The sequence below is a fragment of the Blennius ocellaris genome (assembly GCF_963422515.1).
Source record: "Blennius ocellaris genome assembly, chromosome: 2".
Classification (NCBI taxonomy): Eukaryota; Metazoa; Chordata; class Actinopteri; order Blenniiformes; family Blenniidae; genus Blennius; species Blennius ocellaris.
This window is the reverse complement of record NC_137651.1, coordinates 23,034,328-23,058,968: the sequence shown is the minus strand read 5'-3', so window position 1 is coordinate 23,058,968 and position 24,641 is coordinate 23,034,328. Positions and strand designations below refer to the sequence as shown.

Here is a 24,641-nt window from a genome sequence, read left to right as displayed (position 1 = left end):
TCTAAACAACACCACATTACCTTTCAAAACTGAAATACACCTCAATGTTAGAAGCTGATAAAATGAGGTTGATAAAACGAATAAAGTGAGAAACACCCTATAGTTAAACAATTGATGGTTTTGACTGATGAGTTTTTGTCACACAGCCGCGGGCATTAAACAGCACATGGGTCAATGACATATTGATAGAATGAGATGTACAAAGGTTTGAATAACCCAAAGACAAGTGTTATCTATTACTCAAACAGCATATGGCCAGGAAACTAGAATCCAATCCAGGCTAGGAGCCCAGATTGTGGGCAGATCCGTCACAATCAGACCCAAATGCCAACGGCTGACAAAGCTTTTTTCCAGGTGCTTTAGGAAATCAATGTGATGAAAAGGTTCATTTCCCCCAAACCCTAGATAGCTCTTCTGCTGTTCATTCTGCTTAGGCGGAAACATAAATCTGCACCCTGACCTTGTGCATGCTGCAGCCTTGCAGACTGGCAGCTTAATAGCATGGCAGCAGTACATCTCGTGTGATGGAGGCATTACCAATGCTGTCTCAAATCAGTAAAACTGACACCCTGGTCCCCCTCCTCCCTCGGGGCAAGGGGTGCCGCCGCTATGGTCCTGTGATGCAAAGTAATGTTTGCCTTGTTTCACTGACAGTCTTTTGCACCACCAACCATGTCAGTAGAAGAGCGCACTGAGGTCTCCTAAGACGAGAGCCGTGTCGGATTAGCTTTCCACAATCCAGGCCAGTTTTGCCAAGGCTTGTCTCGGAGTACCATGCACAGGAAGTCGGTCCTCACATATGGAGCTGCAGTTAAAATGACTTACTCTAATATGGCGCATCAGTTTTGACGCGTAGAGGAAGAGCTGACAATCTGGTTAGAAGCTACATTAGCCCTGTCCTCAAATAAAACTGGAAGCTGAGGAAGTAGAAGTGTAATTATCACATGGCATTCATTTTTACACTCCAATGAGCAGTAGACAGATGTTAACCAATGTTTCCAGTCCAAAATGACAATTTTGACAGTTGAGATAGAAAAGGATATTTCACATTTATCCATTAGTCTCGGAGACAAGCTGGTGGCTCCTGAGTTCAGCCAAAATGCGTTACATCTGCAGTGTGTGCCCCCCCTGCCCCACCCGCCCCCGTCCCCACCGCGCCTCCAATTGGCCATTTTTGCATGGCCTGTGAGCACTTGGAGCTGGTGGCGGAATGTGAAAGCATTAGCCGTCCTTCAGTGAGAGCACAGGATCCTGGCAAACCCCCCCCTCCCCTTTGTCGCCCCCTCTCTCCAGCCATGGGCTCCACTCTTTGCAATTAGAGTGTGTTTGCTGCTGGCTGTGCTCGCTCAGTCACTGTGTGGGCGATTCTGGATGTGTTCCAGGTCTATAGTGGTGCAGGCAGGGGGCTCTTTCCCACCACACATGTGGCTGCAATTAAGAGAAGGAAAGAGCCTTGTTCCAGAGGGCCATTGTCACTGTCCACGTTCTCAGAGATCCCACAGAGCAGATGCTGCTCAAATTGGGCTAATATTCAGCGCTTGAAGGACGGAAAGAAAGAAGAAGGAAGTCTCCCGGCAGCTACATTACGTACCGTCTTTTAAAGCAGTAAAACATGAGACTGGGTGTATTTTTCTCCATCCATTTCTCAGCCCAGCATGATTGTACACTGTGGGATTTACGTTTTTTTTTTTTTTTTTGGCTTTGGGACAGGTTTTACATGAATTCTCTAAATTAATTTTTTTCTTAAACAAGTGCCATGTAGGATTACATAATTCTGTTGGCTCACAACTCCATCTTGAGGGTATGTGAAGGCGTACGCATAACAATGGCTTAGTTGCTGTGAAAAGAATCAGAACATTTTTCAGGTGGACCTTGCACTTCTAAAGGACTTTGAATACATTTTCTTTATTATCTTAAAGAGCTCTGATAAATAATACATGAGCGCATCTCGCGGCATAGAGCTTTCTATAGCAGATACAAGAGCAGCTCATCACATTAGCGATAATAGTCAAGTATATAGTCTTGTTATGGTAGATACACATTTCAGTGAAGCTGGAGGTAATCCAGTGCACTTAAAAGCCCATTAGTTCCCAAAGAAAGACATTCAATGTGGCCATGAGACCCTTTCTGCTGAAAATTAAACACTATTTGCCAATACAAACTTGTGGCTTGTCACATGTGAAAAGACCTTACACCATCATCTGACATTTCTATTTATTAAGTCATGTTCAGTGTTTTATATAAAAAATTTTTTTGTTGCATCTGTCCTTGTTTATATATGTAGCACTTCCATCTCTTAATGTTGTCTGTTAATTTAATTTTCTTTCATTTAAGTAAAGTAAATGAAGGTAAACAAACAGAAAAAAAATTCGTTTCAGTCTGAGAATCGACACACAGCCATGCCTTTCAGACAAGGTTCAGGTAAGTATCAACTTCTTTGCTTATTGCAGACCCACTGTCAAATGTTGTGTGTTTACTCGAATGGGGGTTTAAATGTGCTTTCATTGGTGCTCACTCCAGTAATTGCATCCTTGGTAATTATCCTTCATTCTCTCAAGCTAATGAATGTTTTAATGCTCACATTAGAGCATTCATTTAGCACATAACAGCATTTTGATTACTACAAGCCAATTAAGATCAATTTTGCTTTGTGACCTTTATGATCCAGGCAGAATGTCCCAATTAAATGTCATAAATGATGAACCATGCCCTTCTGGGAGATGGAGCCGAAATGGGAAAAAGGTGATGTACAATCTGCTGCGGCATGTATGTTACATGTCACATACGTCTCTATATCGCTGCGCATGCTGTAGATCAAATGAACAATTTATCTGTCTTTGACATGCAACCTGCGGATACTCTCCATTAATTGCATTATTCATATTCACTATATTGGACAAAGGCCCCTTCTTCCCTCCTGCATGCCTCCATGAATGTCATTATAATTCTCTGCAGCCTCACGACTTACATCTTATCCGTTTCCCAGAGAAACTGAAAGTGAAGTAAATCTTAATGAAGACGGCAAAAGGACAGCTCTGCTCTCATTTGTGATGTTCCGTAATAGTAATTCTTATCACCAGCAACATATAAAAGGGATAATTTTACAAAAGACATATGGTCTAAATCATTTTTTTTTTTCATCATGGCAGCTCACCACAGAACTGCTCACTTGCAGAGCGCCCTAATTGAGCTAATATATGAAGGAAGCGTTGGCCTAGCTATTAAGGCGATCAATCTTTGTTGTCTCAGGTCTGGAGCAGTAGTGCGTACAAACCTCAACGCTGGTCTTTGCTGTACTGTCGTCTGAAGCCTCTGAGGTGGCAACAATCAACCAAGACTCAGATATACATAATGAATGAGGACGAGTGGCGCCAAGGAGCCAGCTGGCACCATATAAGAAGAGGGCTGTGTACAGCTTTAGACAAATATGCAGAGACAGTCCAACCCATATGGATCGGATGTGGGAATCCGCGAAGGTTAACAATCTCTTGGAGATCCACAAGATTTAACTGAGCCTCTTATAGGATATGATGAGATATCGCTAGCAACCTCACCAATAATACGTTATTCCAGTTTTCTTCTTCCAACTATCTTCTTACAGGCGGCAAACTCATCTTTTATCCCCCTTGTGGGCCTTGCCGGGGGACAGGACATTGCTGTGTGGACAAATTATAGATCACAACATGCTCTGATGCGCTGCTGGAATTATCTTCTCTACCTGCTGACTCCCGGTAGATTTATAAACTAATAAAGCACCGCTGTGACCCCGCGTCTGTTGCATGTTGCAATTAAGTCAACGGAAGGTCAATCGGGGTAGTGTTGTTATTAATGGATACTGAACGTACAATAACAAATTGCATCAATTGTGTGTTGAAATATCTTGAATGAAATGGTGAAAGGAGCGAAAGGAAGATTTAGTGGTGAGGCATACGAGGTGTGCACTGACACCGGAGACTGCAGATCCTGCTTTGTCTCATTACAACTGTTTGTCTCTTTAAAGCCCCTCAGCATTTTGCTTTCATTTTCTTTTCTCTCGCGCTTTTCTTTTTAATTTCCACCTGAGAAAACATCCCTAAATTAGGTCAGTAACATCACAAACAACTGTAGCACCAGAATGAACAAGCTTAGCCTCTGAGGGGGGTAAAACGACTCTCCGGAGTGTTTTGAAATACAACCTTACAAGTCTTCTTGTCCTCAGAAGGAGGTCAGAATGAAATTTGGAAAAACTGCAATTAAAAACAAATGAACACAATTTTTTTTAATCTTTAATTCCATCTAATCAACCACAAAATGAGAAAGTATTGTAATAATTGGAGGTTATAAAATTACGTTAGTTAAATTTGTTCTGACAATTCCCAGCTGCTACTCTAACAAATGGGTGGCAGAATTGTGTAGGTGACAGACGAGTTAGTGCTTTAAAAAGCAGTGTAGCTAATTTACTAGGTACAACAGATAAAGATTACCAAGAGGGGGAAGATAGAAGTAGAGGGAAGATGCTCTATGATCCACACCATCACCAACCACCACCAACTGATGAAAGTGAGGGTCCACAATAATTTTGTCCTCTCTGTCAGGGAATAGAATGTATTTAAGAAATAAAAGTCAAGGGAAGTCATAGTCCAAAAACCAAACGAGTAACATGGGGGCGCTTGGACCGAAACATGGATGAGAAAGGTTGACGAAATGAACTGACAGACAACAGAGAACGTGACACTTAACTACACTGGTAAGGTGTGGACGCAGGTGGAACCCCACAATGGGTGCACACAGAGTGAGAAGGCCATTGGTTAATAGGAAACTTGAGGTGAGACACACAGGGGCTGACACAGGCCATGTTTACACGTACCTGGGTATTTGAAAAAACTGTGATATTTCTCTGTGTTTGGGCTGCGCATTTACACATAAACGCAAATTAAAATCCCCCCCAAACGATGATCCCCGAAAACTCCAGCCACAGTGGAAATCTGGATAAAATCCATGTCCATGGATCTAAAGGCGGGTAGGCGAATATTTACGTCACAATTCGTGACTTACTGCTTTTTTTCCAGGATTCTGATTGGCTATCATGGCTTCAAGCCACTTGCTACACTGCCCCCGACAGGTTTAGCTGCACACAGCTGTATATGTGGGTCAGTGTAAATTAAGATTTTTTTTTTTTTAATGTAGAGAGGGAAATATCCATTTAAAAAAAAAAACTGGGTACTGGCCACAGAAACCTGACAGTCACTACCATAAGACCATATCAATAGTTTGTCACCATGCACATTTATCAGAATGATGGCAATTAATTTAATCAAATAAACTTATTGTAAGTCTTTAGTATTAATCAACATAAATACATTTACTATTTTCTCCAGTGATACTGATTAATTAGGAGTAATTGCAACTGATACTTGATGCCAATGAGCTTAAAATGATCATCCTATATTTACCTGTGAAATCAATACATTAGTAATTATAGCCCACAGACTGTAAAGTGTGAGTATTTTGGCCATACGTAGCCCATATGTCGGACCTAAACTCAAGTGGCTCCTGCATGATATGTTCTCAGGAAGCTGTGATGAGACACAAACATGTAGACAAGTCAAATAAAGGTAATGCAACATTGATCCAACACAGTTACTCTGGCTGTTACTTAACTGATTTTACTTACAACTGATTCCAGAAAGACTTAGGCCACATTCACAAGACAACATTTCAATGAAAACACTTCATTTTTGTGTCTTTATTTATGAAAACTTTTGTGTTTACACTACATGCTATGTTCCTAAATCACACACGTGAGCGCAAAGAGCAATACATTATCGTATATACATTAGAGAGCACACAGACATTCGTATGGAAAGACGACCAAGTTGGATTGTTTTCCGGGTGACTTTCAACTATAAAATGATCAAGTCCCAGGAGATTATAGGTTGAGAGTCGGTTCGAATAGCATATTTGAGAGAGACAGCAGCTCTGAAACTGATTTTGCATTTCACTAAAATTAGAAGTCTACTGCGGGAAACAGCTTTGAAAAATGTTAAAGCGGAAAGTCTGAACAGGACAGAGAAACAACAGCAATACAATGGCATAAGAACCATCGTTAAACACAGAAAATTCAATATCTGTAACCATTTCAACAGTTTCATGATAGAAATCAGCTGCTTACGCGTTGATGCTAAAAGTAGAAGCCATAACAGAGCACGTTATTTCGAAATGTACCTTCCACAACACTGCAAATGAAGCGTAGCAGCACTGCATCACTCTTAATAACAGTCATGCTGTCAGTAAATGTGCCTTGCTCAGCAACCTTTAGAGGTGTCAGCTGGATTTTGTTTGTATGAGAAATATAGACTGACCCCTTCACAGACTGGAAAGAAAGAAAAAAAATGATCTTATGGTATTTAGATGTCTTACCAGACTTTTCCAATTTGGAATGAAAGAGAATCAGAGATATTTCTCATCAAGGTTATGTGAATAATGCTTGACCACCCCCCCCACCCAATAAATCATTTTTTTCCCAACTTCATCCAGCTTTAATGCCTCAAGGCTCATTGGTCAGAGGCAAGAACTGTCTGTTAGGAAAAAAAATTATAGCAATCCATAAAGTAGTCCATCAATCCTTCCTTAGAAGGAGAAGCTTAATCCAGGTGAGGGTCAAAGGGAAGTGCAACTCTATCAGCTGGAAAAGAAGATTTTAGAGAGAAAAATTTACCAAACCTTCACGTTTCATTCAAAGAACACCTGAACAGACAGAGTCTACACAAGGAATCAAATCGCTGTCTTCCAGCAGTGAGCTGACAGAGAAAACCATCATCCTACCATGGTACGGAAAATATCTAAAATCACAAAAGCCACTATATACTGAAGAAGACTTATGATATTCCTTTTCGGTGAGCGACTTTCTCTTTCTCCTTGGCTGAAATAGCTCCTCTTTTTATGCTCCCATTTGACAGTCCTGAATTAAAATGGAACAAATTATAGTCAGGGCAAAAGATCAGATTTTGTCTTACTTTGCCCAGCAGCGGTAAAACTCAGTTGATATAATATGGTACACTAGCTTTTTTTTTTTTTTTTTAAAGATGTTTCTCTTTACTATAGCTCCTCAAAGGAATTTAAAAGGTCATTTTAATAGTCCTTTCCCTGCCACTCTATTTTATATCAACCTCTAAACACATCCATACAAACGCCCTTATCTTTAATACCAAGCTTGCGGGATCGAGCGAGAATAGACTTTAAAGAAGAAAAAAAAGCGTCACTGTGTCATTATTTGTAGGTGTTGAGCATCGGGACTTGTTTTAAATGCAGAATCTCCCCTGGATTACGCATGCACAATGACAAACTACCCACAGCGTGGAGAGTGGGAGAAACCCAAGCGTGCATCAAACGCTAACATATGGCCACGCTGTCATCCACTCCCAAGAGGGTTGTAGTACACAGAGAGGTGGACAACAGAGACAGCGAGCACAGGGAGGAGAGAAATACTCACACAAACAGCCAATTTTGAAAAAAAATAACTGCTAAAAATCATAGAAAAGAAAGTCAGAAAAATGCAACATGTCTCCATTAATAGGAGCAAATTATTGACGCATGTCTTCAGATGGAGGGAGGGTAGGGCCCCCCCCCCCCCCCCCCCCCCCCTGCCTGGAGCTCGGACAGTCTGCAGCTCGAGCTGGACTGGAAGGTAGCAGAAGGTTGAAGATAACATTTCTCATTGGCTCCACGAGAAGGCACAACAAACAGGAAGGAGGAGGACAGTCGCAGCCTTCTGCCAAGCAATTAACTGGTGCTTTGGCACAGCGGAGATTTCTTCCCAGGTGTCCCACCCTGTTCTTCATATGAAGCCCGTGTTGTTCCACGCCTCCCCGTTCCCCTTCATGGCCTCGTGGGCCTCGTACCGGCCGTGCCAATAAAGCTTTTCATTTGGCTGTGGGAGACGCAGAGGAAGCGTTCCCACACTTAGCCCTGGCAACCTCTTCCGAGTGGACTGCATTCATTTTGTCATCCTTATTGCTCAGAAAAAAGCATTCTGTCATGCAATATAAATGATTACCCAAGAAGGGCAAAGTGGCTCATGTGTACTGCGGTCTCCAAGCTTTCCTTACACGCCTAAAGTGGCCCCGTATTTACAATCGCTTGGTATTCACAGGAGACGGGGAACACAAACGGAGCCTGGTTCACCGGCCTGATTCATGCCAGAAAGAAGGAGCAGATTAAATTCATTACATGTAACATCTCTTTAAAAACACAAAGCTATGAAAGCAGATAGAAATTGGCTTTGCAAAGTCAAATAGTAAAAAGCTCCATCTATTGTACAAAACATAAAAAGAATGGATTTGGTTCAGTGACTTCTGTTTGAATTCGAATCCTTCGGGCATATTCCCGCCATTCATACAAGAGTATCTATTTAAGATTGAGTTAACTTTCATTTAATTGTATTTGGAGGTAATTTCATCTCATAAAACACCTTAGACCTCATTACAAAATCCAATCAGTTGCGAGGGAGAAAAGTATGTCTTCAAACAAGCCAGCGACTCCGGATTTTTCCTCTTTACTCTGCTGGCATCTCTCTCTTTCCTATCAATTGTTATTCAAAGGGAAAGTTCATCTTCAATCACTGAACCAATGATATTGTATTAGCAGCTACAGCATAAATGAAATGGATAATATGCTGCTAGAAACACTGAAAGATGAATACCCCCCCCCCCCCCCCCCCCCCCGCCACCGTTACAACACCAGTCCACTGTTAGACTCCCTTTCACCCCACTTCCAATTTATCAACTCCCAGACTTTTGTCACCTTTAAATTGAATTTGGCTGGCGAGAGCACATCATAATTCATTCTGGCGCGGTGCCTTGTTTCATGAGGTTGCAACAGCGCACTTCCTTTTCAGAGTGACATCCAAACAGCTATACAAATGTAGGGCAAGCTAAAATACTAATTAAGCCCAATCATGGCACAATCCACAGGCGTTACAGCGCTGTAAACAACACTGTCAGTGTTTCATGATTACAAAAGTACAATTCAAAAACACTCTTTTTTTTGGGGGGGGGGGGGTTGGGTGTTGAGCCCTGGGAAATGAGTTCATTAAAAGTCTGCTTTGAATTTACGAGAAATGTCTTTGTTATCATGTAATTTTTTTCCCCTCCTGTATTCACAGCCAACAGTGTGCTCACAGACAGGCAAGGGAAATTTTGAATTTTTCCAAGTTTTAAAAATGCATGAACAAGACTCCTGTTGTAATATAATCTGCCCGAGACATCTTTATCACATCTCATCATTTCATCATTATGGCCATTATCCTCCAGGATATTACTTACCTTTCTTGTCCCCAAAGAACAGGGTCTGTTGTGCAGGGTTTGACCACTGGAGGGAAGTGTTATCATTGTAATCCACACGGCAGGTCATGTTGGCTGTGCCCCCCTCCACCACCGTCACATTCTGAGTTATTGGGAACTGACCCTGGCTACCTGCGGGATTAGAAAGCAGAGTTTGAGGTCATGGCCGTGACATGAATAGATTGGTGCTTTGGACTGCTTGTTACTGTCCTTTTCTCTGAATCACATTAATGCAGCGGCTCAGACTTGGATGCCTTAAGAAGTTAATACTGTCATTACAGTGTTCAGTTACATGAACGTCCTCATTACATCACTGCAAATGAAAGATAGGTTAATAGGGAGCCTGGTGTCCAGCCTTCAACAGCTGTTGGAGCAAGAAAACCATATATATATCTTTTTTTTTCTTTTTTCTTCTTCTTTTTTACACCCTGGAAACAATGGTGGGTTTTTACTCTCCCAGAGTGCCTTCCTTGCTGCCTTATTGCAGGGCCCTAATTGGTAGCATGGCCTAATTAGAGGTAGTCATGTTCTGGTGTGGACTGTAGAGCTGCAGCTGGGTGGTAAATTGACACATAATCCCAGACACTGTGGGCCTTCGATCCGAGCCACAGCCATGCCCCGAAACAGGCGCTCGTCACAGTGTGCAGAAGACACCCAAATGAGGCCTAATCACCCAGCCTTGCTGGATTTTTACCTTCTTATTCCACATTTGTACTTGTCATCTCGGCAAAGTCTCCTAATTACATAGAAAAAAAGCATTTCTCTCCTGCCTGTGTTTTACTGAACTCTGCCAAGCTTGGGAAACAGATGTCTAAAACCAATACTCCTTTGAAGGGAATTGGGATAAGACAAAGTGTAGGCTAATATGAGCTTGGCCAGACCGGCCCCTTTAAGGATGACAGTAAACAACAGCTGTGTTAGCTCTCGAGTTCATGCTTGAAGCCGAATCTGCTTTATTTGCCTGGAAGCACTTCGATGCCCACCAGCTTCTCTTTGTAGACGCTTTTCTCTTGAATTAACAGATCCGCTTTGGTTCCCATTTGTACAGTAATGTGGCTGAATCTGAAGGTGACATTGTATTATGCTTCACCCAGGTACAGTTCACCACAGGGACATTTCAACTAAGGGAGCAGCTGTCTGCCTCATTAGTCCGGCTCACACGAGGGAGCAGAGGAGGCCGGGACAGCCAAAGGTCTGTGCACCTTCCTTGACCTCCATTGTCCTCATGCAGCCCATTGTCAGCTGGAGGTGAAGGCCAGGTTCACTATTAATAGGAATGGTGAAATTATTATAAATGTGCACATTATATCCAATCTCAGTCTCAGGTTTCACCATCTATCTACCCTTATATCACCTTTGAAAGGCTTTTATTTCATATTAGCCCACTTTTAAATTACTATAATTTTCTAGTCTGTGATTCATGTTTTGATTTATTTGCCATTGTAGTCTTGAGTAGTCTAGTCACATGTAATGATTTGATACAGGGTAAAAAAAAAAAAAAAGCAACAACACAATGAATGTGAAGCAACTGCACAGATTTAAGATACCTTTAAAAAAAATCACCAAACAAATTTTCACCTGCTCATTAATGCATTTTTTTTTTAGATTATTTTAAAGTAATTAACCAGCTGAGTGTGAGGAAAATAGCTTTAATCATTGTGAGAGGATTGTTATTATTGTTATTATTATTATTATTATTATTATTATTATTATGATTATTATTAGACGTCACATCATCTTTCCATGTGTCATCATGACAATATTTCAGATCCAGTTGGGTACTGTCAGCCAGGTGCTTCAATAAAAGCAGTTATGCATGTCATTATGTGAAAAATAATGGATGAGAGAGAGTGTGTGTGTGTGTGTGTGTGTGTGTGTGTGTGTGTGTGTGTGTGTGTGTGTGTGTGTGTGTGTGTGTGTGTGTGTGTGTGTGTGTGTGTGTGTGTGTGTGTGTGTGTGTACGCCATGTGGAGGTGTTGTTGTCAGCTCCCACATTTCTATTCCTCCCCTCCACTCGTCGTCTCTCCGCTACCTTCGCTGCCTGTCTCCTGTGTATACTCTTCACTCGTCCCAGAAATGCATTGAAAATAGGCAAAACCCAAACAGTAATGAATGAAACTCTCTCATTCCAGGAGGTTTCAGCCCAGCTGGGGCATGTATGGTTGCTTCAGCTAAAAAAAAAACCAGAAAACCCCAATAATAATAAACATATATATATATGTCAGATTATTTGATGTATTTCATCACTGATGAAGGCTGAACACAGTATCTAAAGTGTATCGTGTTGTTTTGTTTTAAATACAGCATGATTGGAGAGCCCTGCAGTGAACTGATCTTTTCCGACTACATTCATGAAATTCACAAATCTCAATATTCTGGAGCAGCGTTGAGTGTGAAAACGCTGTCCTTTCTGGGGAAGCATAATCCCCAGCCCCAGAGTGCATTGCTTTCTTTCTTTTTTTACTAAGATGATGATTGGAGGCCACTCGGATTTGCCCCTGCAGTACGGTGCTAAACAATATTATGAAAAAGTCAGTGAATCAAGAAGCACTCCAAGGATGCCATGCTGTGCCGCGTGACCCTGTGCACTAATCTTTAAAGATGCATATGTTAGACTACAATGAAAAATATTCTGCAACATATTTAATTTAATTCTCAGACCCCCGTGGAGCGTTTTGTGCAGAAAAGGGCACCGTGAAAACTTTTTGAACTTGGCGAAAAGTTGTTGTGATCTTTTAACAACAAGGTGACAAAAATAAATCTAATATGGGTCAGAAATGAGGGTAATAAATACAGAGAAACCACATCGACACTATAACCTGTTTAGATCTCTTTTAAAACTGTGCAGACATGCACAGACTGCTGATCAATATCCGTCGCAACCTTTGGGCCTTTATCACAGACCGTATTTTGACAGCAGAAGAAGCACCGCCTTAAATAATAAAATAAAGGATGGCTGAACTCCATTGCTGCTGCTTCAATTCCAGTTTTCTGGGACTTTGTGTTCTGGCTGAGCTGCACTGTCACAGCCTACTGAGAAACAACAGAGTAATTTTTTTATGTTTTTTAGTCATACCTGTGCTTTTGTTTCTACCCGAGCCGGGAAAAGCACTCATATCCCCTCCTGAAGATGAAATCCGCATCTCAGTGCTGCTGCTTCTTATACACTGTTATTCTAGTCTTGATTGTTGATATAGTTTACATCATTTGTATTTGTTTACACAGTGATATAAAGTGTTAAATAGCTTCGGAAAACCAACGCACTTTCGCAATACAGTGTTTTTGTTTTTGTTGCTTTGTTCGTGTAATTAGTTAGTTCGTTGATGTAGTTTAGTTTAGTTTAATATTTGGAAGTTGGCAACCAGGAGTGAGGAGGGTTTTGTGTGTCGTGTGGTCATGCCATGGTATCCCATATTGCTCATCCCAATACCTTACAGGGCTATTGTAACATGTTTATCGGTCATTAGCAATGACACAGGTTATCAACGTGAAGAATTGTGAGTCAAAATTCCATAAAATTTGTGGTTATTTTTTAGATTATATCCAGGTATAATAACCTGCCTGGATTTTTTATGAAACACAACAAGGCCTGATTTGCTAGGATCCTGTATAAATTGTTCTAATTGTACCAATGGCAATTTCATTTTTCCTGTGCTTCAGCAGTGATTTCAGAAGAACAACACAGTGAGTGGCATACCACTCAAAGAGTATTTTAATGAATTTTACCTGCTTTAGATCGTTTTTTACAGGAGAACAATCTGCTGTGTTTGACTGCTCGTGCTCGCCATGGAGTGGATGGAGCTTTGAACATGAACATATTAATGTTATGTGATGGAGTTGGACGTGTTGTTGAAGGGAGTGAACAAACACATATCAGTGTTACAGAAAATGAAAGATGATTGGTTATAATGTCAATGATAAAGTTGATTTAAAGCAATTTAAAAAAAAGTCATTCAAATAAAAAATTAATATCACGACCCCCTTTCATACATCCAAATGTTTAGTAGACCAGGTCTTAAGAATTCCAAACACAAAAAATGTTTTGGTATTCAGTCATTATTGATGTATCTCAACATGAATGAAAGCTACTACTGTTTTAATATTGATGTTATGAGCCAGTTTTATGAATGTAAGGAGGAGAAAGTACATATATTTGTGTTCAAAAGAGGGAAGTAAGAGTAAAGTAATCTGAAATATAAATACTCAAGTAAAGTACAGATATCTGAAACATCTATTGGTGTTTGCCGTTAATGTTATTTGGCTACTTCTGGTTCTATTACAAATAAACTATCACTATAATACACAGCTTTGTTTTGATAGATATTATCTTTAGCTATATTAGTGCTTTAGCACGGAAATATATGAACAAAACATATGACACACTCTACAGAAGTTAATAAAGTAAAGCCAGCCAGCTCCATCCGGGGCTGAGCTATAATTGGTTAGATTAAGTGAAACTGCCTATGAGTGTATGCAAGGCATTTAAAAGGTCCATTGTGAAGAGAGCGAAAGGGAACAGATGTACATCTAATTGAACAGCTCCCTGAGAAGAACACAGACGTCATACACATGTGTTCTCTGTGAGTAATCTAAATAAAATACAAGCTGCCAGGATATGCACACAGTATGTGCAACCTGGTAAAGAGAGTTTAGAGGAAATTCAGTTCATTTGAGTTGATTCTCACGTTTGTTTTCTCTAAAGATGAAGAATTGACAGAGAGTATTATGGGATATTATGAGACAAATATGACTATTGCACTTAAGCCCCTTTAAAACCTTAAAGCTTTCAGTTACTGGGTATGAAGTGAAACTGACCCAGGGAGTCTTTTTTTCTTTTTATTTCCACACCATCACCAACAGTGACTGTAAGTACTCTGCAGACATTAAGTGCTATACTGTGCAGCGGCTTAATGCAAATGTCTGGATCTCTGTGTGCTATGCAAAAAGGTGTAGAAGATATGGATGTGTTAGCTTCTAATTATATTTTTAGCTTTCTCAACACTGCTTTATATTTTGTGTGCACGGAGCAGCAGGTTCATGTTATTATATAACAAACTGAAGGATTAGTTGAAAATGCAGAGGGTGAAAATTTTAAATATGGTTTAAGTATGTGCTGGCTTTAAAATGTATTGACAAGGATACAAATCAAGAAAAATTGAGAAGTTTATGTCTCAAGATCTTTAAAGTAAGACAAAGACTTGAACTGAAAAGCACTGAAAAGACTTGAACTGTAAATTGGACAAATCACAGTGAAAAAGTAGCCTCACACACAGGAAAAAACATGCAAACTGCAGAGAGAAAGACCCCAAACCGGACTTGGGACAGAGCATAGTCTTGTGTGAGGGATGATAACTAACTTGTACACCATGTACAGCTTGTACTGCAAATTGTAATAATTTGCTGTGTGTACTAAAGCCCAATAGAATGGAATTTATTGTCCTTGTTTCGTAAACGTGAAAATCTTAACAGGTTTATTTGAAACTGTAAAATTAGTAAACACTAAAAATCAGACCAACAAAATGTATACAGTATCCATATGATTAAATGATAAATACAAGCTCCATTCAAGGGTTTAGGAGTTATGCATAAAGCCATTCTGGAAGTCGTGTGCATTTATGTCTAAATATTTAATTTGTCCTTAATGAGGATTAAAGTGATAATTGGCATTTTTGTTTTTAATACTGAGACTCTCATTCACACAAACTTGGAATAAGATCTGTGCTGATGATTCTGATAGTCCCCCCCCCCCACAGAAATTATTTCAAAAATGCCTGAAAGATTAAATAAAAATATGTTAGTTTAATTTTGCATTACCTTTCGTACTTAAATGTGTTACCCCAAAAGATAAACCCCCACAAGGCCTAGCTATGACTAAATTGGTGTCTTTATTTATTTATTTTTAATTTTCATTATTTGCTACGATGTAATTTCTTGTGTTGAAGCTCGGATGAGACATTTTTGAATAAGAGACACTTTAAAAACTCATGAAATGAAAGTCGGTCTCTGAGGGATTTCAGCACTCCTTTCTTAGATTGCATTAAGTCTTCTAATTCATTTCCCGGGCAAAAAATTAAGATGGAAGCGAAATCCTCGGCATCGCTGTGGCTTTAACATTAAATAAACAATTACAAGTACCATACGAAGAGCAGAACGGAGCGAGGCTCAAGATAAAAGCAAAATTGTTTCGAGTTTACGGCTGTGTTTCTCCTATAAAAGCAAAGGCAGCGAAAGGGAACAAACTGTAAAAAAAAATAATAGAGGTATGAAGGTTGTCTGGTCCGCTGATGATCCAAGACGCCTCGGTGAAGTGCAGCGATGAAATGAGGAATAAACCTGCACTTTTGCAAAGGCGCCGTAGGGAGGATAGGCCATCCCTTAAACACAAAGCGAATCAGCTCTACACCCTTAAGAACTTCAATACCGGCCATAGCGGCGTCCTTTTTGAATAGCGCTTAGGTGTATAATGCTGAAAGAGAGGGAGCAGCTTATTCTCAGGCAGTCGTAGCTGAAGGTTGACAGCTTGCACATATTCAGAGTTGACGGCATGCAACCTGCCTGCCACTGCTCTGAATAGGTGAGGATTGAGTAACCTGAGATGTCTTGATGAAAGAAGCCGCTGCCCACTGAGACATGAATACCATTAATGTTTGCTTTTTTCACGCTGGTGACTCTCTATGTGAGTATCATAAAGTGAAGGGAAAAAGAAATCACATATCATGACTTTTCATAGCCAACCTCCCTTCTCACAAAAAAAAGTTGGAGGAGGTTAAGATTGCGACCATAAAACGGTGAAAACCTGAACTCGAAATCACATTAAAGTCTAAATTAATGTGCTAAAATTCAAGATTTTATTGTTTTGTTTTTCGTCCCCTTGCCTCAAATCAAAACACTTCCAGCACCAGTTTAAATGGACCAAACTCTTAAAGCTGTAATTGGTCCCTTGGCAGTGCTTCCCTCCCCTCTTCACATGACAATCACACAGATCTCAAAGCTGTTTTTTTTTTTTTTTTTTTTAGTGCCCCAGCAAAAGCAAGCCGTAAAAAGCTGAAACTGGCAATATCACCCTGAGCTGTAAGATTATGGTCCACATTCAGGTGGGCCAGCAGCACACTGATCATCAGTCACAATGTCAGCACACACCAGATTAGTCAAGTTGTTTGCTGTGCTTCACACAGTCGGGATGCCGCTGACGCGTCTCCACAGCCGCGGCATTAACTTTCACGCGGGGAGGCGAGCACCGCCGCCTCATGAATCAAATATTTACACGCACGGCTAAAATTAGGTAGAAATGTAAATTGGTGGAGAGGATGGCGTCGTCGCTGTAAACACAAATATTTGATGATGAGATTTTAAAGGCGAAGCACGGGGAACAGATATCTGCTAAAACACAGAATAGACCTGGATTCCATGGGGTGGGGGGTGGGGGGGGGGGTCTGATCGCCAGGTGTGGAGCATGAATATGAATACAGATGTTCGGAGTGGCTGGCTGTTGAGTGTACATTAGCAATAAACTCTTTCATTTCATCTCAGCCAGCCTCTTTTCATGCCGTTATCAGAATGCAGCTCAGACCTCAGCCTGATGGAATCTGAGTCTGACAATATTAGAAGCCAAGAATATGATACTTAGGTTATTGATTCTGTGAGTCTTTTTGGTTTCGGTGGGTACCTCCAAAATGTGAATATGAGGGAGATAGAAATCTTTGTGACTGTGCTTAAAGGGAAGGATTAAGAGGGGTGAGCTGATGAATGCAAATCGAGTGCTTTATCACGATTGCTGATGTGGAAATATTTTTGGTTCTCCTCTGATGTGACACTCGTGGTAAAAAAAAAAAAAAACATGCCAGAAAAAAAACCCAGGAAGGAAGACCAAATCATTAAGGTGTTGAATATACTATTTCACTGATTCTTCTAATGACTACCGATCCGGGACGGAAGGTGAAAAAAGACGAGGGACATCTCTGTCGGGGAGAACAGAGAGTTAGTGGGGGAAGAATGAGCCATACCACCCAAAAGCCTTTCTCAGTTTCAGCTGACTGCACCAAATAATGGAAAGCAGTGCCTTGATGAATGGCTGGAGAGCAGTCAAGCACACCACTGCAGAATAAACTATAAACTGCAGGCAGGATAAAAAGAAAACAAACAACTCAAACAAACAAACAAAAGACTTGCAGAAACGCCTTCACCTATTAGGGAATAATAATTGTTATTAATTTTCATATAAAATGAAGAGCATTATCAAACCACATGTTCGCCTCTGGTGCTTGATTTTACAAGAGCTTCTTTGCAAATAGAGGTGTTGGAGGTGCTGCACTCCCCTCTGCATACCAATGAGGGATAGTAACTTCATACTGAGGCTGCCAGTGATAAAATTCCATGTGACGACATGCCGGCAAAAAAAAAAATCACATGTAATGGGAGCTGATTGTCGATATAGTTTCCTACCGAAGCATGGCTGTATGTTTCCCCTCTATAATCTGATAAAACTGCAGTAGAATGGGCTAATATTTGTGTTTATAAATGAAAATGAAATACTATTCAAAGTTTTTTTTAAAAGCCTTTAATATGGGAATAAAATATTCTATCAAGAAGGTCAATTCAAATTATGCCATTAAAGGTGTAAAGCGAGAAAAAAAATTATGGAAGCGCATTTAGGACACATTTCAAGCAATACTTTCACAGATTATTTGACAGCTTTAAATGGATACAAATTAAAGTGGCTCAGTTTATTACTTAAATAAACACACAATTACATTTGAGCATCTGATTTTTCATGTTTAACTTTGATTCTCAGAAAACTGCATGAAACCATTAACACAAGTTAGAGTCCTTTAACTCTTTTCTCTCGTCTGACTGTACTCCACTATTCTGCAGAGCTGGAGACAAATTTACAGAAGCTAAGTACAGAAGCCAGAAGTACAAAATCTAAATTTTTGCCAAGCGGCTAAATTGGTATAACCATTTTTTGTGGCTATGAGCCAAAAGTGTTCAGCAATATAACATCGAGTTGTTTTTCAATCAAACATAACATTTAAGACATATAAATGATTGTCTTTAAATTATAATCAGATCACCTCAGAACAAAAGCAAATCTAAAAAATTTGGTGTGACAATGTATTTAAGCCGATAATATTCTCCTGGGGAACGTCACAATTAATAACCCCGATTACAGGGACTTCACTAAATTGTAATTAATTTGCTAAGTCTGTGTGGCCTATTTACCGGCATGTTGAGAGGAGAAAAGGGATAAATATTCTTTTTAATTAAAATTTGAGACTTCTTGAGGTGTGCATTCTCAGTACGAAGAAATCCCAACAAGTGCTTTTTGCAACGCGAGACGAATGCGGGCGGCTTCCTGGCGTGAGTCCGCGTGACGTTCTGGTGAAAGATTTACCTCCGCCGGGCTATAAATTCAGCTCGCATCTTCAGTTTTTTTTTTTTTACTTGTGTTGAGAAAACTTGTCATCCTTAACTCGGTTACTTTCTCGCGAAGAATCAATAAGCACTTCATCACGTATGACACATCCGCCGGTGTAGCCGACATCACACCTAAATTCTTCAAAGAGGTCACACAGTAGTAACACCAAACACATCCTCCGCTGTAAATAACTCCCGCACTAATGGTCGTGTCCAATATTTTACGATCCGGTGTGGCCACTGCTGGAGAAACCCTGCATTGATTCGACATTCCTCACTCCCCTCGCCTTTATTGCAATGATTCTGCGGGAATATCACTTCAAGGCAACGCCGAGTGATACGGAATGAACATGCTCTGTGAAGGTGTGTGCATTTCGATAAACATCAAGGAAAGACATTTGAAAATTTTCAGTACTTTTGTTTTTTTTCTTTCCTTTTCTTCTCCCCACTACTGGAAACATCCCACACAGTTATGAATCATTTCACATGACCGCGTGTGGGGATGAAAAAGAGGGTTTCTATGGGAGTACTGCAAATAGAAAACACAAACGTGGAATCTTTTCTCTGGGCGACGCTGCATCGACCACACCTGCAGGTGGAGGTGGAAACATCGCTGTGTGACAGTCGATATTTACTATTTACATCAGAACTGGATGGGCCAAGCTCTGACAGAAGATGATACTGTGCTTTTTTTCTTCTTCTTCATTTCAGGCAGGTGAGTTGTCACACAGTCATAACTAATTTGTTACACAGCGGCTGCTCATATAATCCGCCCTCGTGATATGCAGCAGGATTCTTAAAGGCAGATGAGGCTTTCTCTCATATTACATTCAAAACATGCCTATAAACCATTATTGGAATATGTACAGCCTGGGTGTTATTTGCTATGGGGGATGGGAGGGATAGACCCACCATGTTCGACCAATCCCCCCACTTCTGCCTCATCATTTCTACCACAGAGGGTTTGAATTGCATCTCCCGTGCATAGTACTGAAATGTATTTAATCATATAGTTAAAAAAAACACAAAAAAATCTAATCAAAGTGTATTTTAAAAGTAAATTGCTATGTATCCTGTATTTTAAGACAGCTTGTCTGCAAATAAATGAATACATTTCAATTAAAATATGAAGTTGTACACCTTTGTGGTCGGACCCTTCATGTAAACTCTTGTAACATAGAAAATCTACTCACTACTTACGATTCAGACCATGCGCAGATAATACACCATCAAAATAGTAAATATTGACTTGAATTTTTAACAAAATACAATACTGTATGCTTATCAAAACACTGTTAGACCTTTAGTCAATGTTGGCTGGAGCTCTGAGAAGACAAGGAAAGGCTTTCTTCATCTTTATCAGTTGTAGAAAAACAAGTAAACACATACGTTATAGCACCAGCAAGGCCCTGGGCTAGGACTCAAAAAGGGAGCCTTACTACTGCCATGGAGGCCACCATTTATTTTTTTAACTGATGACATGGTAGTCGTGCTAACTTTTACGGCGAGGCCTCGCCCTCAGCTATTTTTTGTTGACCTTTTGACCCCTTGTGAATCTGAGTGCAGCTTTAGCACTGCGAGCAAGGCTCCGGGCTGCCGCTAAATCCGGGCTCAAGATGAAAGATGGTAGGATTTCTCTGTCAGGACACCTACGCTACCAAAATGTCCTGTCACACAGGTTCAGACTGCTAAATCAGGACATTCTATGTGTTTTTTATTTTCCTTTTCAGCTGATTTGCAATCAATTTCACTTCCATGGGCAAAAACTCATGTTCACAAATTCCCTTTTCCTGTATTAAAAATACTACAATTATCACATCCAGACTAACACCAAGTAAAAAGTCTGCGAAAAAAAAAGCAACAGTGTGAGGCAGAACCGATCCACCATGCCGCTAGCCGGACTATAAATGTGTCATGGGGAAAAATGTAATGCTTCATTCAGCCTTTCTTCGCTGCTCTCTGCTTGAATGTTTCAGCAATATCCTAAAGTGGGTCACGAGAGTGAGCAGAAGAGAGAATTTTTACATGAAGCCAGTATAGAAATGGCTTCAGTGTCCACTTACTGCAGAACCAGCGTCCCTGCAAGACTCAGGAAGTTTAATATAGGAGATATAATATAAGAGTATGCTAAAGTTGTAATGAAATCCAGGTGAATCTGCGATACAATCATTTTTATTTTAGCGACATGGGAGCTGTGGCGGCAGAAAGATGCTGAGTTTAATAGAAGGAGACCCGTAGAAGGAAGGCAAGGAGAGAAAGTACATTCACAGAATCATTTTGTGTGTGTCTGCTTGATGAAAATCCAACTTTACATCAGAAGATATGCTTAAGATTAAGGTGCTTAACATGGAGAAACATCGACAAAAGTACATTTTTCTGTCATGGACAGATTCTTGTATGTTTCCTATTTTTAAAAGCTCATATTTCACGTTCTTTTACTGTCACTGCGAGCCCTATAACTTGTTTAAATCATAGAGAAGACCAATTGTGTGACTTCATGCACTGGATGCACTTGATGTACATACACATATTTTTATAGTGTTCATCTGCTTTGCAATCCTTTTTCCTGCCTGTGGAAAAGTCGAAGTGTCAGATTGAAAGTAACTGATCTCCAGTGAGCAGCAACTTTAAGAAGATTCACTTTTAAATAAATTTACAAATAATTGAATTTATTTATGTATTTTTTCATCATTTACACATGTTACAAGTCTGTATTTTGTTCACTTCATTCTGTCTAGCTCACAGTTTTTGTATGAAGGTCATGAATAAACTGTCCACGTTGCTTATAAAAATCAGGAACACAGGCTAAGCATTTCGGAAGTCGTTAATGAAATAAACGGATGAAAATGAATATTAAATTTTTTTTTACTCCAATTTCTCATCTTTTATGGTAAAATCAAAACTTCTTTTTAATCATCGAGTATACATAGTACTATTAATAAGGGTTTAATTGATTAATTTCTTTATTTCATTCAGATAGCATTTTTATCAAGGATGCTGTCTTGCACATGGTCGCGTCATCTACCTGCTGAGATGGATAATATCTGAAAGGTGAAAACTGCTTGACTGATTGCTGATGAAAAGCAACATTATTGGAATTGGTTTGGATGCTTATTTAATTCCAATTTAACTGTTGACTCCATTTTCGTTATTTTTTTTGTAGACATTCACATCTCTCATCCAAAGTCCCTCTTACTATAGTTTTTAAAGGCATTTTGGAGCACTGATGCTAATCGTCGCTTGTTAAGGTTAAATGAAAGAGCACAAAATACATAGTTGATAAATACGTGATCACAAATCACCAGAAAATGTAACTTCATTCTAATGCTGACTTGTAGAAAGTGCCAAGTTATAAAGTGTTTTGAAAATGTTGGCATTTATAGAAATGAGCCTTCTAAGAGGACACATTGAGGATCTGATAAACATAAAGTACACTATTCATTTGGCATGTTGATATTGCGCAATGTGCAAACCACAAGTGCAATTTATTTGCATGCCATTTAGCTCAACTTCAGTCGCGCAGTCTATGGGAGGCATCCGGTGGTTTCTGTTAATGTCAGCAACACATTTCTGCTGAGAGTCTGTGTTTTGGATGGAAGATTATATATACAGTAAGCTACTTTTGATCATAAAGATGATCCAAATGCTATGTGACATTAGCTGTAAGCTGCCAATACTTTTACATTTGGTACAGTTCACTGGAGCCCTGGCCGTGCAATGTTGTTCAGAGTAAAATGTAATTTCTGTCTGTAATTATGGCTGAGAGCAACATCAGGACAATCACCTCTATGCAAAGTCATCTAGATCCTCAACAAATGACAATTTGTGAAGAGCACCCATCACTTTTAAGACTGCTCCAGTCTCCCTCGGTAGCTCGTCTACAGATTCTCCCCGGCACTTGGCAGGTGGATTGGTTGGAGAACTTTACAGTTCTTCTGCGGGTTTAGCCGGTCTCTTTGCTTCTGTCTGTTCGTGCGGAGACTCACTCAATGATGTTGAGATAAGGGCTCTGTGGGCCCATCTGTTGTGCAGCTCCCCGTTTCTTGAGCTTGCGAAGACACTTCTTCCTCTGTATGTTATTGTCATGCTGCAGAGTGAATTTCGTGGGCTGATCAAACACCTGCCAGTGCTCCTGGTTTAGCACACTATTGTGTCTCACTCGATAAAAACCTTCTCAGGTCGGCGGCGGTGGTTGTACTTGGCTCCACATCACTCTTTTGTCCAACTGAACTTCACAAGTACTTACAGGAAAAAAAAAAAAGAATTAACAAAGTGAAAAATGAGGGCTGTGCTGAGCCCTTCACTTTGATTCAGCGTGGGGCATGGTCAGACATGTGCGGTGCCACAGAGACAGACTGGATTCAGGAGTGATAGTCTCAACTCAGAAAAGATGTAATCAGGCCTGAGAGTGTCTGTCTGAGGCTGTCTGGATAATGGCTGCCTGTCACATGATCCTCCACTGCAGTATTGATATTATTGCTTAGTATAGCATTTATGTGGTCTTCCTGCCAGAACTAACAACACCTCTCCCTCAAACTGAATGAAATGGATTAAATGAAGGCTGACCGCTCGGCAGAGCCCCGTTGAAAGGGAACACACACACAACCCTTCATTGAAAACACTTAAATCACTTCGCTGGGATTTCTGCTCAACTAATCCACTGAAATGTCACTTTTGATCGTCAAAACAAAGTAAAATAAAATGGTTGCAATCGGAAATAATCATATTATCATCAACTAGAGAAAGTCTTAATGATAAGCAGAACAATAGCGTCTGCTTTACGCCTCCAGCGAATCACTTAGTTGGAAACCGTGTTTATTTGCACATTTTTATTCCATGTGTCTCAGGAGGGCTAGACTCCTACTTCAAAGCATATAAAAGAGGAAATCTTACCTTGCAATATAGATTTTTGACCTGCAGCAGCTCAGAGCTAAAGCAGCCAACTGCAAGATTAAAAGATCTCACTTTGCAGGGCAACATGGCGGTACAGTGTCACTGGAAGACACCTGAATGATTCGAAGTTTGATTCTGTTTCTGTGGGGTTTGCACGTTTCTCTTATGGATTGAGAGTTTTATCTTTATATTTCAAATTCCCCCACAAACAAGCAGACGACTAGATGTCACGTGGTTTCCCAGATTCCTGCAACTTTCATGACTAAATGAGCCACTTTTGTCCATTTCTATACCGAATAAAATTCATCCGGCACTACAAACACATTTTAAATAACCTAAAAATGACGACGACACTAGTGGTAAAGTTGTGAAGTTTTGACAAATCAGAAAAAAAATGAGTTCCTGTTACAGTTAAGATTCTTCGTATAATTTTTTGAGTTTTTGTAGCATGTATAATAATTGTATGCCTTTGAAAGACACATTTTCAAGAATCTTTAGTGACTCTAACCCTAACCCTTTTTTAGTGAAATATTTTACAGTTTTTTTAACATCTTTTGTCATTTAAATTTTTTTTCTTGATTTGTTTTAGCCATTTGCACACTATGGCACGTGTAGATGCGTTGAGTAGATGGACAACGCCAAAAGTGGCGGCCGTCAGAATGTCATGACTCTCAGTCCATATTCTTCTGGGACTTGGTGGTTTTGTCAGTTGAGAGTCTCCTGGAATAACAATCCAACTTGGTCGTCTGTTCATCTGGTCTGTGTTTACATGCCATCATTAATGTTGATATTGTTTTCTTCTATGCACATGTGTGCGGGTCTATGAGGAAAAACAACCAACAGCACCCACTAGTGGCCCAACATGAAAACTAAATAATTTTCAGTATGTCGTTGTGTAAATGTGAAACTCAAAAACAAAGTATTTTTTCACTTGAAACATTGAAACTTGTAAGAACCCTGATTGTAAGTGTAACCTCAGGAGTCAGTCTCTGGTTATATTCAGTTTTCAAGTTA

At 40.0% G+C, this 24,641-nt stretch overlaps 1 protein-coding gene across 1 annotated transcript in view; it reads right to left on the bottom strand.

The window, feature by feature from the left end:
- The window catches only part of cadm2b (cell adhesion molecule 2b), a gene marked incomplete at both ends in the record, with an annotated part of 192,951 nt that overhangs the window by 35,522 nt on the left and 132,788 nt on the right, over positions 1–24,641 (bottom strand). Inside the window, one exon of the mRNA XM_080514005.1 lies at positions 9,303–9,452. Within this exon, the coding sequence (XP_080370131.1) occupies positions 9,303–9,452 (150 nt within the window). The remainder of the gene's footprint in view (positions 1–9,302; positions 9,453–24,641) is intronic.